Source organism: Eschscholzia californica, unplaced genomic scaffold (assembly GCF_041429995.1).
Source record: "Eschscholzia californica isolate CP2 unplaced genomic scaffold, dmEscCali1.0.p SCAF_3, whole genome shotgun sequence".
NCBI classification, from domain to species: Eukaryota; Viridiplantae; Streptophyta; class Magnoliopsida; order Ranunculales; family Papaveraceae; genus Eschscholzia; species Eschscholzia californica.
This window is the reverse complement of record NW_028238420.1, coordinates 45322054-45338090: the sequence shown is the minus strand read 5'-3', so window position 1 is coordinate 45338090 and position 16037 is coordinate 45322054. Positions and strand designations below refer to the sequence as shown.

At 39.6% G+C, this 16037-nt stretch overlaps 1 protein-coding gene across 1 annotated transcript; it reads right to left on the bottom strand.

Moving 5' to 3' along the window:
• Nucleotides 1-230: 230 nt before the first annotated feature.
• LOC147550802 (uncharacterized) lies at nucleotides 231-2462 on the bottom strand. The gene is made up of 2 exons (XM_086668500.1): nucleotides 2345-2462; nucleotides 231-1486 (listed from the first exon to the last, which is right to left on the bottom strand). Exons 1-2 carry the CDS (start codon nucleotides 2460-2462, stop codon nucleotides 231-233), a joined length of 1374 nt encoding a protein of 457 aa, XP_086524626.1.
• Nucleotides 2463-16037: the final 13575 nt, after the last annotated feature.

Genomic DNA, 16037 nt, shown 5'->3' with positions numbered 1-16037 from the left:
AATGGACCACTTCTTGGCTGATGATGATGTTATCAATTATCTGTCTTCCGGGAACGTAAGCAGCTTGAAAAGTCGAAATGATGTCGGGAAGCACCAGTTTAAGGCGATTAGCCATAATCTTGGTGATGATTTTATAGGTGGTATTCATAAGACTAATGGGACGATAGTCAGCCGTGGTCTGAGGGGTTTTGGTTTTAGGGATGAGACAGATATGAGTATGATTGACCTGCTCAGGGTGATGAGTATGAATAAAAAAAATTCGAAACTAGCTTGATGATATGTGCCTTCACAGTATCCCAATTAGTTTGATAGAAAAGAGGTAGAAAACCATCAGGCCCCGGGGCCGAATCAGCTTTAAGCGACATAATGGAAGCATAAATTTCCTGATCCGAGGGAAAGCAAGTAAGGGCAAGATTAGCAGAGTCGGTAATTTGTTCTATGAAGAGATCCAGTAATTCATCAGAGACAATCGAATCGGAAGAAGTGGAAATGTTACAAAGGTTGGTAAAGAAGATGTTAGCAATATCTAAGGCCTCCTGAACCCAAGTACCATTGTTGTCCTTAATAGCCGTAATGCGGTTCTTCCGATTCCGATTAATAGCTTTAGCATGGAAAAATTTGGTGTTTTGATCACCCAGATGGATATTGTCATTCCTAGATTTCTCTTTCCAGAGGCTCTCAAGCTGATTATAGGCTTCTTCTAATTGATGAGTTAAATTATGAACATTCTCACAGCTATCAGCTTGCTGGAGAGCCTCAGTAAGATTACGAATCCGGGTGTCTAGGTGACCAAACACTTGTTTATTCCACCTAGCTAGATTAATCGCTAAATCGTTCAGTTTAGGTTTGATAGACTGGTGATTGGGAGGCCAATGATCTCTGATAAACTCACCACAATCCGGGTGGGACATCCACGTCCTAATGAACTTGAAAGGACGCTTACCAAGATTAGCAGTAGCCGAGGTGGTCAGAAGAATAGGAATATGATCTGAACCAACTCCCGACAGATGAGTTACCAGAGAAGAGGGAAAGTCCGTAAGCCAGGAATGATTCGTGAGGGCTCGGTCTAACCTCTCTTTAATGAGAGTGCCTTTAAATTGTCGATTGGTCCAAGTAAAGGTGGTGCCCTTATAACCCGCATCCCTAAGGCCTAGGTTATTAATCCTCTGATTGATCTTAGTGACCTGGCTAGAAATCTCATTTCTACCTCCTTCCTTTTCCGAAGGATGTAATATGGTGTTGAGATCACCAATGACCAACCATGGGACCGTGGACTCGATCCTCTGATTACTAAGAGTAACCCAGGGGTTCATTCGGTTAGTCCGATAAGGGCTTCCATAGAAGCCCGTAGGAACGAAACTGTTACCATTATCGTTGTGGGTACATCTAGTGTGCATCATATGATCATCAACATATATGGTATAGACCTCATACTCATTGGTCCAGTAAAGAACAAGACCACCCGCTTTATTTTTAGGCTCCACCACTACAAGATTATAATTGGCATGGAATTTAAGAAATTTATTAAGGTGATTAGTGGTGCTTTTGGTCTCGGAGAGAAAAATAAAGTCAGGTTTGTGGGTCTTAATTAACCTATAAAGATGCTTTCGGTTCAAGTATTGCCCACAACCACGAATGTTCCAAGCTAAAATGGACAAGTCTGGTTTTGGTTTATCTATGAAACAATCTAAAGGCACCCCACCAAGAGAAACAAAGAACAAAGGAGGAAACAGAAGCAGAACCACAAACCAGGAAAAGAAAAAAGAGAGGAGAAACTGCTACGAATAATAACACGATAACTAAATTAACATTAACATACTAACTAGAAGAGACAATAACATAAAAACTAGAAAATCATAAACATTTCACACAAAATATAACCAAGAAGTTGCACCAATCAGACTGGTACTAGCTGCCAAAGGGCCAAAAGGGAAGCAACCTAACAAGGGTCTAAGTCGACCCTGTGAGTAGATTGCAGCTAAGCCTCTGATTCAATAAGGATCAAGGGCAAGCTCTATGGCTGCTGGTACCAGGATAGAACAAAGGCAACTCTAACCAAGAACAATGACTAAACAAAGTAAGCAAAACAGAACAAAACTAAAAAAAAACTAAACTTGCAACACAAAACCACAGAAAAGATGGAACTAGGTATTCTGAACTGGTGGGTTTACACCATCCCCTTCTTCCCCTTGCACTAAGATGTTCAGACTGCGAGACAAGTTCATGGACTCCTCAAGTAGAGTCTGAGTTTCCTGGTTATCTGAGAACATGGCTTGAATCTGGTTATCCTCCTCTGAGTACTCTGATGAACTAATGGAATGGTGACTTATTTAATCACGGTTACGTTTTCCAGTTGGGTTGAAGAGAAGGTGGGGAGGAGTGGGGTGATGAACAGGAGATGGAGGTGGGGCAAGAAGAATGGGCTCTACTGGATCAGGGGACACGATGATTGTATCATCCATAGTATCGTCCATTGGATCTGAGTCAGACTGCTCGTCATCACCCGAGAATAGTATTGAAGTGGAGAGGGACAACGATTTAAAGGATGTTCAACAATTCTACAGTGTTGGCAGATCGTCCCTGCAAATTTCTTGCAACTAATCTTGATCTCCAAAACCGTATCATTTAAGATAGGATTGATGACAGCCAGCAGTGGTGATCGAACGTCATATAAGAACTGAATCCGAATGACAGGATTGTTTACACACCCTAGGTTACGAGGCCGGATTTGGATAATCTTACCCATACTTTCAAATGTGGCATCAAGATCAACTTTGTTCTGTATCGACTGCGGAATCGATATAAAGTACACCATAAAGGCTCATAGAATAAGATCAACTTTGTTCTGTATCGACTGGAATAACATAGGTGAATAAAATTATATGAAACTCTATTATTTCTTTATAGGGTAGTGATAACTCACCACTTTTGTACTTTGAGGAAACCTAGTTTACTAAGAACATGAAATTGGAACTCTATAATTTCTTTGCAATCTTCACGCAACCAGTTACAAAATTCGTGAAATCAGTCGCAAATTACGAAAATACTTGGGAAGTTGGAGACAAGAACTATTGAGTGATCATTTTCACCGTAACAAAAAAATTACAGGGAGTTTTAACTAAATTTTCCTACTGAGAAATATTTTCGTTCCATTATTTAGCTAAATTTTGTGTCAACATGCACAACCCATTATTCATTTAATTAACCCCAAGAGATTAAGCAAATTAATATAAACCATCATCAAGTAAAAAATCAAACAAAACAAATATCCCAATCAGCTGCCAAATTTGAAAATCCAAACATAATTGAGGGTCACAGGCTAACAAACCAAATAAAAGCTATAGTTCATTCAAATCTTAGCACACAATATTTAAAGACAAAGGCCAAAACCAAATAGAGCAAGAACACAAAAAGTTCCAAACTCCTGCTCCATGCTCCCATGTAACTTTGAATCTACAAAAACACTACCAGAATAAATTATTTGCATATGGGAAACTTTTATGGTTTTTTCCTTCCATTAAAACTGTTTAACTTGAATCCCACCGTTATCCTTATTACGTACACAGAATGTGCATAATTATGTTGCTAACTCTATGACAGGTAAATCCTAAATTTCGCAAAAGATCTTTATATGAATGATGAGTTGATGAACTAAATCACTGAATTAATTGTCTAAAAGTTAGACTATCACACATAGAAATCTACTACAAAAGCATTCAATAAAAAAAACCCAAAAGATTGAACAAGAAAAGCATAAAATCATAATCATGCACATTATTGTTAGGTTAAATATATAAATTACCTCAGCAAGTACCTTATGATTAATCTTCAAACATGAATTAATCCAATCTTCCTCACATGGCACCCCCTTTGTGAGAACTATCACTTTGATAGTTCGATAGAGATCGAACGTGAGAAACAAAGAGAAAGATGCTAAATTAGTAAAGAGGAAGTAGAGATTAATTCTTCTCTGTTGTGTTTATTATCAACAATAGGTACAAGTATTTATAGCTTACTATAATACAATCAGGGTAAATCTTTGGATAGAAGTTACATACAAGTGATGTTTATCTAAGTTATCAATCTAAATTATAGTTGGTCTTCTGGAATCTTCTCTATGGTGGAACCGGTGGGGCCGGTTTATTTGATCCGACCGGGTCGGTCGTGTGTGGCATATGGATCGGGTGGCCGATCCATATCCATTACTCTAACACTCCCCCTCAAGTTGGAGCCGGAATGTTAATGAGGCCCAACTTGCCAATAGTATTTCGGAAGGCTTCCGCACCAAGTGGCTTTGTAAAGATGTCTGCGAGTTGTTTCGAAGAGGGAGTGAATTGCGGAGAAATCAATTTGCCTTTAATCTTTTCACGAACCAGGTGGCAGTCAATTTCTATATGCTTGGTTCGTTCATGAAAAACCGGATTTTCTGCAATGTGAATCGCAGCTTGATTGTCACAATGTACTGGCATAGGAGATGAATGATTAATGCCAAGATCAAGAAGAAGTGATTTGAGCCATTGAAGCTCACAAGTGAGGGTGGCGAGAGCCCGATATTTGGCTTCCGCAGAAGATCGGGCAATCGTGTGTTGCTTTTTAGATTTCCAAGAAAGCGGACTTGAACCAAGCATGGTCACATAACCCGTGGTAGAACGACGGGTCGTCGGGCATCCAGCCCAATCAGAGTCACAAAACCCTGAAACAAGTAACTTGCTAGAGGAAGACAAAAGAATGCCTTTCCCTATAGAGCCTTTGAGGTAGCGAAGGACGCGGTAAGCGGCGTCTAAGTGAGCGGAGCGTGGGTCCTGCATGAACTAACTAAGACTATTTACAACATAAGTGATATCAGGACGAGTAACTGTTAAGTAAATAAGACGACCAATAAGACGACGATACACCGAAGGATCCTGGAGTGGATGACCGTCGGTGGGACCAAGCTTCGATTTCTGACCCATGGGAAATGGGGAAGTCTTGGAGGCTGTGAGGCCAGAATCTTTGAGGATGTCGACAATATATTTCTGTTGACAGAGAAATATTCCCTTGGTAGACCGAGAGACCTCAATACCTAAAAAGTATTGAAGGCGGCCAAGATCTTTTAGGGAGAATGCCGAGCGTAAGAATATCTTGAGAGAAGAAATGGCAGCATCATTATTATCATTATTTCTAGTAATGATGATATCGTCAACGTAGACCAAGACATATAAGGAGGTGGATGATTTGCGATAAGTGAAAAGAGAGTAGTCAGAGAGGGACTGGACAAATCCTCGTTTGAGAAGAACGGATGAAAACTTGGAAAACCATTGACGGGATGCTTGTTTGAGTCTGTAAAGGGATTTGTTAAGTCGACACACCCTTGTTTCCCCTTTAGGAGAAAACCCGGGTAGCAGTTTCATGAACACTTCTTCATCCAGGGCTCCCTGGAGGAAGGCATTATTGACGTCAAGTTGATGAAGGGACCATCCTTTGACAGCTGCGATGGAAAGAAGTGAAGGAGTTGAAGGAGATGTCCTTCGACCAAGATGGCAATGCGAGCAATATGTCGGCTAGGACAATTGATGAAGAAGATCATCAAGTCCGATTGATTTAGGGGTTGTAGCGTTTAGCTAGAAACCAACTACGATCGTCGAATTACGAAGTAATTCGCGGCTAACTTCGATCGGATCCTACATCGGGTTACACATAAGAATGGGTATTTAATCGGATGATATGACTAGTGGGAGTGTGATATAACATTGGGAATGTCCCATAAACATATCTCACAGGCCTAAATAGAATTTGGGCAAAAGATAGCAAAAAGGCCCGAAATAAGGGTTTTGGGCCTAGGCCGATTCGGACACTTTTAGGGCTCGGATTGGGCTGATTTTTGGAGGGACGTTTCCTTATGTTATGAACATTAAATCTGACAATTTTGGCTGGGTTTGGACGTCATATCCTTAGGGAATTGAGAAAATATCAACTAGTTGCTATTTTCGACTATTTCCCTAAATCTTATTCTAAAGGGTGTTTTAGGAAACCTAAAAGGAGGTGGATTCTTATTAGGGTTCTATATAAACACTCTTAGGGCAGATAAGGTGTGGAATTCTCTCTAAGCTTTCTTACTCTACCACATCAAGTAGAGAGGAGAAAGGGAGCTAATTCCCAAGCTATCTTCTAGTCAAGCAAGAAGAAGGTCTTCTTATTATGAAACCACCATTGGAGCGCTAGCGAGCTTTCAAGGAGGGAGATTAAATACACTATTCGGTGTCCCAAGTAGAGGAGCTACGTTTGAAGCTCTTGGTCTTCTTTAATCAATTCAACTAGTTCGAGGGAAAAGCGATTAAGGTAATCTACTATCTCCATTAGTTTAATTACTAGTTTTGCATGATGATTTTGGGGATACTAGTGTTAGACATTAGATATCGTTATCCGCTATAAACACTAGTATAAGGGTTTAAATCCCTACAGTGGCGTCAGAGCCTCTTGCAATTAACTAGTTTTTGCTAAGAATCGAACTAATTCATATTTGATATACTTGATAGTTTGAAAATTGAGTTTATAAAAGTATTTTAAAAGTGTTTTAAAAGTATTTTAAACTCATAATTTGATATTATTGAATGGGATTCAATAAAATTTTCAAATGGAGAATCAAATTGATGATTGAAAGTGTTTTAAAAACTCAATTTGATTGAATTTCGAACTAATCCATGCTTGATTAAGTTGATAGCTATGTTTAAAAGAGTTTTAAACATAAGAATTTGATTGATTTTGAATGGGATTCAAGAATTTTCCAAATAGATTTCAAAATTTGTTCTTGAAAGAGTTTCAAAAACCTAAATTTTGATCCAAAATTGGTTTTGATTAAGAGTTGTTTTTAAGTTTTGGAAACTTTTGAAAAACAAAAAATTTGGAATTTTAGAAGTGTTCTAAAAGGAGTTGTTTTGAGTTTAGGAAACTCCCAAAACAAATTTGGAAAATTTTAAAAGTTTCTAAAAGTTTTAAAAGAATTTTAGAAGTGTTCTAAAAGAAATTTCAAAATTTTAGAAAAGTTTTAAAATTGGAAAATAGCAACTTAGAGTTGCATAAGAAAAAAAAAAAAAATTGGAAACTAGGGTTTTTGAAAAACCCTAGTGTCCAGCCAGGAAACTTCCTGGCCGGACCGGAAGCTCCTGGACGCGTCTTCTGGACGCGTCCAGAGCAGCTGCAACCAGAAGCTCCTGGACGCGTCTTCTGGACGCGTCTAGAGCAGCTACTGGGGACGCGTCTTGGAGACGCGTCCAGGTCGCGTCTAAGACGCGATCAGCAGCTGCAAGGGAGCTTCCTGGACGCGTATGAGACGCGTCCAGAGCTCTCAACCAGACGCGTCTTGGAGATGCGTCTGGGAGGTTCTGGGTGTCTCGGACTAGGTCCGAGACACCTAGTGCTGGTCCGGTCCAGCACCAGACACGTCTAGGACGCGTCTGGTACATGGACTAGCGTCCTGGCTCCGGCCAGGACGAGACCAGGCCTTGATAGGCTTCGGCCAGGACATGCAGGCCCTATGGGCCGTGCTATGTCCGGACCTTGTCCGAGCTTTTGTGTGGGCTTGGGTCGGGAATTGTCTAGGACTTGTCCCGGGCTTTTTCGAGGCTTTTCGGACCACGAAAAGGGACCATCATTCGAGTGGGAGTTTTTGCCAAAATTTCTTCCGATTCCAACCAAATAATTCCAAAATCAATCCGGGTCATCCAGAAGGCCAAAACGGATTTCTCTTTAAATTGATTTATGAAATCATTAAGAATCGAACCAATATTTTTTCCGAAATTGACCCGGGCTTTCAGAACCCGAATCGGAGTTTTTCTTAAAGATGATTTTAGAAATCAGAAAAGATAAAACCGGAACGCACCATTAGTTGAATTCTTCGAATTTAGACTTAAGGTCCGTAATGTGACATGTGATGTCAACAAAAGTATCTCCCAAGATAATCATGCATATATAATTCTTAGCCTTGATATATTATATGATTGCATGTGATGTGAATGCGGGAAACTAGTATGGCCATAGATTTATTTCTTTATTCTTGTTTTAAGCACGGATGGGTGCATGCTTTGTAATTAATTTTAATCTCAAGTTTATACGATCTGCGAATCGTTAGAGTCTTGTAATTAGAGTTTAGGGTCTATGAGTCCATTGAAGAAACTCGAGGATGAAATCCAAAGGCGAGTGGGAGAAATCAATGGAGGTTCAAAGATGGCGATCTAAGACGAACCAAAAGGCGAAACAAGAAGAAAACCAAAGGAGATTAGATCTTCTAGGTTAGGGGCCATACTAGGATCCATGTCTGCTTGATTTACTTTCTCGCGCGCATTTACTTACTTATTTACGCTTTATGTCGTGGATGTTAGTTAGGCTAAATAGTTCACTATAACAAACGCCAGACTATCGTAAAAGTCCCCAAAACGTAATCTTGAGTAATCGCCTATCCAGATTAAGACACTCGTTGCGCCCTTGTTCGAGGAAGGTGGGTCGGCCTTCGAGGAGTACCTCCTCTAACTTGGGACAATGCGGGTAGGTCTATAGAAGAGGCCTACACGTCTAAATGGTTCTACTCAACGAGATTAGCAAAAGAGTCTTGGATACTCGAGGCAAAAGGATAGATTTGTCATTCATTAATGAAATCTATCAACCAAGAGTCATAAGGTATGATCAGTGAAGTAGTCCACTCACCCGGAACGACGGAGTCAAAGGGTAGGGCCTTCGTCCGCTTTACTCCGAAGAACTGAGATCTTGGAATCACTTATTCAATCGGGGACGATTTTTATTGAATAATGTGGGAAAACTAAGTTTTTCAAAAACGATAACGAGTTTTAAAACTTTGCCATTTCTTTATGTAAAATTAAGATGACACATGATAACGGTTTCAAGTTTAAAATCACACCTAAGGGAGGTGTTGATCCACTTCCTAGAATGGAAGAATGAATCCGAGAATAGTTCTTAGATTCAAAAGGAAAGCTTACTAGAATACCCAATCCCAATGTTGACTCATACCGAAGAAGGTCCAAAGTCATTTGCAAGCAATCGTATAACATTCTCTTTGGAAGAGTAATGAATGCTAGCACGACCATTGAGACAAACTGAGGAAATAGTTCTTACAGAAGTCATAAATAGAGAGGCACGAGACCTCCATGGCAATCTGAAAGTCATCCTAATGGAAGACAACATAATTCATCTATCACCCAATTCAATATCGATTGAACAAAGATAGATAAGACCTTAGATGAGTCACTCAGGTTGTTATGAACAATTGAGCAAAACACACGGGAACATCGAATCTAAGAAACAGTTCTTAAGATTCGATGGAAGGAATCTAAGAAAGAGTTCTTGAGATTCAAAAGGGCAAAGGATCAGTCAAGTGAGACAAATATTTGATCAAAGAAAAGCAGTTGCCAAGTACATGATCAAGAGTATTTCTCATTACTGTAAATGTTTCCAAATAATGGTTAGACCATTTAAAAAGGAAACTACCTTTAGCACCTGGAGGACAAAAGGAATGGAATTATGAATTCCGGTTCCGTATCCTTGTTAACAAAGTTAAAAACAAGTATCGTAAAATTTCTTCATCTGGTATTTTAAAACCGGATGTGCGGCTCGGTAAAGCTCAAGGGAATCACATACTTGACTCAAAGAAGTAAAGATCCAAGAGGGAGCAGAAGCAGTAATGCTAGGGATGCTGAAAGGGATTGAAGTCTTCTTTTAGACACTGATCTAGCTTAGAACTTAATAATGATTATTTTGTTCTTCTAGAAACATCTGATGTTTTAAAACCAGTGGTAAATTAACTAAAGATTAACATTGATAAAGGCTCATATCAAGAGATTCAAACTCATTAACATCAGCATTGTCAATTGGGTCTTAAGGACTAATTGACAAAGTCGCCCTTTTTTCAAAAGGCATAGAGACTAGTAATCTATTAGGACTCATACGGTGTTATGCAGACCTATAAGTTTACTTGCAGAAGCAAACGAGAGAAACTTCAATACGTACTCTGACAACTTCATGAAGTATGGAAACGTACAAATCATAAAGTGTAAGTCGGAATGTTTGAAAGGTTCAAACAAAGTACAAACCGAAGTAAAGAATCACTTTGACAAGAGAGTTTAAGCCGTCCGAATAGATTGGATTGGTGAAAAGTTGAGTCAAACACTTGATAACCATCAAAGGAGTTGAGAAACCGTTTCCCAACTCACTCCATGGAACACGTCTGAGGGATGGTGTAATCAGTGGGAGTAATTGAACACTGCTATGCATGATTCGATCAATGATGGGTTTAAGCCAGTCTTCCGAATATTTTGGGATATATTCTAGAAACAATTGTTTTCACACTTACCAAAGTCCGTCTAGTAGCTAAGCTTGTAAAAGCATTACAAAATTAGCTAAAGTCTGACGCAATTTCTTTAGAAGAAATTTGGGCTTTTTCCACAAGCAATCAAGAGAACAAAGTGGTTGTTGCTCATGATAGTATTCTTATAGTAATTAGCACGCCTAGTAGTTTGGGAGAAAAGTACTAATTATTACAAGAATAAGTGGGAGAAAAGTACAAGTCGAATTAATTTGATCATGAGAAAAATCATGAAGAGTCATGAAGAACAATCATGAAACTTGTACAGGACGATTAAGTTCGACCAAGAGCAACAAACTGCGGCTCCTCGAAAAAGGAAAGGTTAAAGATATGATCTTGTAAAACCACCGCACAAAAGCGAATGTCATTCGCAGGAGAACTCTCAAAGCGAGTGAAAGTGTCTCTAAAGGAATATCTCAAAGTAGTTGAGAAAATTCCAAATTGTTGTTCAAAAGCCCTGAAAGGTCAAAATAAAATCTTAAAGACTCAGAAAATAAAGGTTATTTCTGAAGAGATAAAAGACCTGCGCAGAAACGGAAACTGACTCTAGATTTTGGCTAGAAGTCAAAATCATCGTGGAATCCATATCTCGTCAAGACATAAAGCTTGATAATTTAAGTCAACAGAAGACCTAAATTGGTTTTCCAAAGTAGAAAACTGAGAAGGATGGAAACATTCATGTTTCCCGAAACTAGACAAGAAGAATAAGATTCTTCCTATCAAGTTATGTCCATAGGCATGCTTCAGAAATATATCGACGGATTAAAAGCAGGCAAGAGATAGAATCTTCGATTCAAAAAGGCAATCAAAGAAGTTTGATTCCTGAGGAATGAAGAAAATCTTGAATCACGAGTTTCAAGAAGGTAAGTGGGAGAAACAAACCTTCCAGGTCCGTATGCTGAGTACATACAAAAGATTGAGTACGACATAAGATGTTGTGTAACAGTGAACACACTGACTCAATAAAAGGACCAAACACAAGGATAAAATGCCATTTTGGGCATCTAAAGATCTATAAGCATAGATCAAAAGGATGATAGGATTGGAGAGACTCATTACGCTGAGATGCTTGAGATCCGAAACAGAAAATCTAAGACTCGGAAAGTCTAAAAGAATTTCGACCCAAAACTCATGACTAAGAGCGTTGCTAAATCGGAGTTTGAAAAGACACCGATGTAGCAAACAAGCATGAGAGAGATTTATGTTCGAATACATAAAGTCAATCATATTGGATATGATTAGCATTTAAATATCCAAATTCGGATTTGAAAACCGAAAAACTACTTAGAAACATCCTAGAAGGCTAAAGGATGAAGTAGTACAGAAAAAAAAAATGAACATGTCATCGTAGCAAACTTCCAGACATGGAAGGAAAGTAGGCTAAAAGTGTTTTAAGCCGGGAACTGTTGCAAATACTACATAAAGAATTAAAAGCCTTAACTCTAGTAAAAGTTACTAGAAATTATCAAGGTTGAAGATAACGGTCATCAAATTAATTGATAATTAGCAAAGTTTAAACGGATTACATCCGTAGTCAAACTAAACTGTCACCTAAGACAAAGTATGAGAGTCATACACGAGTCTAAGGCATGAGGTATAATTTTAAACCTCGACAAGTAAAACTGAGTGGGTAAAAAGAGTTTTACAGAAGAGGCTCAGATTTACAACTCTCGTTATCAGAAATAATAGAGTTATTTCACCAGTCGTCTAAATTTGGTTTAGTGTTTAAACGACAGTGCATTGATGATAAAACATTCCGAATAGGTTTGTCAGATACGTGATCTGATGAATGAAACCCTATTAAGTGAACTTGGAATATTTATTATCAAATCCCTGGTCCAGGTCATTGCATGGACAACAATGACTCACGAAGACTAGCACGGGAGTCGATGGGATAGCGCAGTTTCATGGGTTATAGGAACAGTACATTCTATTCGACTACGTGGGTGTGTAAAAGGTTTATACACCGGATAACCCTCAAATGAGAAGTACATCACTCGTGATGAACGTCAATACTTATCATAAAGACAATTGGAGAGATTCCTCAAAACATGAGTGCTCCACTCATCTTATGTAAGGAATCTCCGACTTTGGTTCCGTCAAACGCCGCGCCGTAAAAGGAGGTTATAAAGACGGATACTGCGAAGGACAGGATAGACATGAAGTTAAGTGGGAGCGCAAGAATGGATTGTGTCATCCTAATCACATTAGGTACAAAGTGTCTCAAGGCCACTTGATGAGTAGCAACTGAAAATGCGTGGTCACGCTCAAACGGATTAGGAGTTAATCGTTTGTATTTTACAGTTGTACTCGGATATCAAGAAAGTCTGAATGACGTGACGTATCAGATGGGATACTAAATTGACACGGGAATCGAGGCATTGCACTTGTTCTAAGTCCAAGTGGGAGTCTGAAGGAGTTGAAGGAGATGTCCTTCGACCAAGATGACAATGCGAGCAATATGTCGGCTAGGACAATTGATGAAGAAGATCATCAAGTCCGATTGATTTAGGGGTCGTAGCGCTTAGCTAGAAACCAACTACGATCGTCGAATTACGAAGTAATTCGTGGCTAACTTCGATCGGATCCTACATCGGGTTACACATAAGAATGGGTATTTAATCGGATGATATGACTAGTGGAAGTGTGATATAACATTGGGAATGTCCCATAAACATATCTCACAGGCCTACATAGAATTTGGGCAAAAGATAGCAAAAAGGCCCGAAATAAGGGTTTTGGGCCTAGGCCGATTTGGGCACTTTTAGGGCTCGGATTGGGCTGATTTTTGGAGGGGCGTTTCCTTATGTTATGAACATTAAATCTGCCAATTTTGGCTGGGTGTAGACGTCATCTCCTTAGGGAATTGAGAAAATATCAACTAGTTGCTATTTTCGACTATTTCCCTAAATCTTATTCTAAAGGGTGTTTTAGGAAACCTAAAAGGAGGTGGATTCTTATTAGGTTTCTATATAAACACTCTTAGGGCAGAGAATAAGGTGTGGAATTTCTCTCTAAGCTTTCTTACTCTACCACATCAAGTAGAGAGGAGAAAGTGAGCTAATTCCCAAGCTATCTTCTAGTCAAGCAAGAAGAAGGTCTTCTTATTATCAAACCACCATTGGAGTGCTAGCGAGCTTTCAAGGAGGGAGATTAAATACACTATTCGGTATCCTAAGTAGAGGAGCTACGTTTGAAGCTCTTGGTCTTCTTTAATCAATTCAACTAGTTCGAGGGAAAAGCGATTAAGATAATCTACTATCTCCATTAGTTTAATTACTAGTTTTGCATGATGATCTTGGGGATACTAGTGTTAGACATTAGGTGTCGTTATCCGCTATAAACACTAGTATAAGGGTTTAAATCCCTACAAGAAGTACTCGGACGGTGACTAATTTTGCGACGGGAGCGAAAGTGTCATTGTAATCAAGGCCTTCAACCTGAGTGTATGCCTTTGCAACTAGACGAGCTTTATATCCTTCAATGGACCCGTCGGCTCGGAATTTGATTTTATAGACCCATTTACATCCAATGGGTTTCTTACCGGTTGGAAGATGAGTAAGAGTCCAAGTTTTATTGGATTCGAGAGCTTTGATCTCAGTAGCCATTGCTTCTCTCCAATGAGGTGAAGTCATGGCCTGAGTAAAGGAGGTTGGTTCGGAATGAGAGAGAACCGATGTTAAGAAGATTTTATGAGAAAGGGAAAAGAGTCGACAGATAAAAAATCAGTGAGAGGATAAGGGGTATCTGATTTCGAATTCAAAAAAGGGAAGGAAACGTTGTTACAATCGTAATCTGCGAGATGAGCCGGGGGTCGGCGATTGCGAACTGGTCGACTTAGCGTAGAATCCTCTACTTTATCGGAAGTGATGTGACCAGGGGTGTCTATAAGAGTAGGAGTGCCCGAAGGAGTGCTTGGGACGGTAGGAGAGTCCACAGTGACATGAGGACGTGGAAACGCAGGGGTGCCTGTAAGATCGAGGCCAGTGGGTGTGTCGGCAGAAGCCGAGGTGGATGGAAATGGAGGTGCCTGTAGTATTGTCTATAGAGGCAGGACGGGCAAGAGATGAATGTGGACCCGCTAAGAGCTCCCCCTGGGAATGGACCGAGGGGTTGCCGTTAGGCAATGATGGCGGTGCAGTAGGCTGACCCGAGCCCAGCAGACCGGTAGAAGGTGGTGCCGACAGAGGACCAGTCCCGTGGTTAGTAGGGTAGTTGAACGAACCATCGTCCCGAATGGATAGGAACGGGGCCGATGGGGATGAGATCGGCCGATCAAATTGTTGCATTGGGAACCGATCTTCTTAGAAGGTGATGTTACGTGTGGTAAATATCTTATGACTAGTTAAATCATAGACACGATATCCCTTTTGTCTGTTAGGATATCCAATAAACATTCCACGTGTAGCACGAGTGTCGAATATTTGTGTTATGTGCATAGCATAAACAACCAAATACTCTAAGATGGTCAAGAGACGGTGGAGAACCGAGAAGGACTTCATGAGGGGATTTCCCTTTAAGAATGGGGGTCGGAATTTTGTTGATTAAGTATACGGCCGTAAGAACACATTCCCCCCAAAACTTGAGAGATAAGTGGGCTTGAAAACGTAGTGCCCTAGCCACATCAAGTATATGGCGGTGTTTGCGTTCTACCACACCATTTTGTTGGGGTGTGTAGACGCAACTTCGTTGGTGAATGATTCCTTTGTTTTGAAATAGTAGTTGGAGTTCGCGAGAAAGAAATTCCGAACCATTGTCGGGCCGTATTGTTTGTATTTGAGGGAAAAGAGACTCACCATTACCGGAATAAACGTTTGAGATATTAGAGTGAAATTGAGTGATTGTGTAGTTGATAAAATTGGAAAGAACAGTAAAGGTTTCCGATTTAAAATGTAGTAAATAGACCCAAGTACATCTTGAGAAATCATCAACTATGGTAATAAAATATCGACAACCAGAATTAGAAGTAATATTAAATGGTCCCCATAAATCTATGTGAACTAATTCAAAAGGTCGAGATGAAATTGAAGTGCTAGGAGAAAAAGAGAGACGTGGTTGTTTAGAGATCGGACAAACATCACACGGAATTTTATTCATGAATCCACTCTTAATACATGGATTTTTAGAAACAATAAAATTAAAACGATCTAAAGATGGGTGGCCTAGACGCCAGTGCCATAATTGAAATCACTAAAAGAACTAGAAAAAGTATATAGAAATCCGAGAGCAGGTTTCGTTTTAATTTTAAATAGAACCGTCAACAGATCCGAGCTTATCTTTTGCTCGTAAAGCCATCTTCATCCCTCGAGACCAGGAGACATAGTTATCTCCACTTAACAGAGGGGTAATCAGAATGGTGGTGAGTGAATCAGAATGGTGAATCCCAAACATAGTAGAGGAGTTTGGTGGAGTACAAGGAGTATAGTCAGAACCAGCATCAATAGGTGTAGTCATGATGAAATAAGAGAAGCAAAGTAAATTAATTTCAAAGAAAAAAAAAATATTATGGCTCTTATACCATGTGAGAACTATCACTTTGATAGTTCGATAGAGATCGAACGTGAGAAACAAAGAGAAAGATGCTAAATTAGTAAAGAAGAAGTAGAGATTAATTCTTCTCTGTTGTGTTTATTATCAACAATAGGTACAAGTATTTATAGCCTACTATAATACAATCAGGGTAAAT

Excerpts from the sequence above, each read along its gene's own strand:
- LOC147550802 (XM_086668500.1), bottom strand. The coding sequence starts at position 2,462 with ATGGATGATACAATCATCGTGTCCCCTGATCCAGTAGAGCCCATTCTT. Across the intron at positions 1,487-2,344 it reads CTTCAACCCAACTGGAAAAC|TGGTGGAGCCTAAAAATAAA; the intron begins GTAACCGTGATT and ends ATAATCTTGTAG.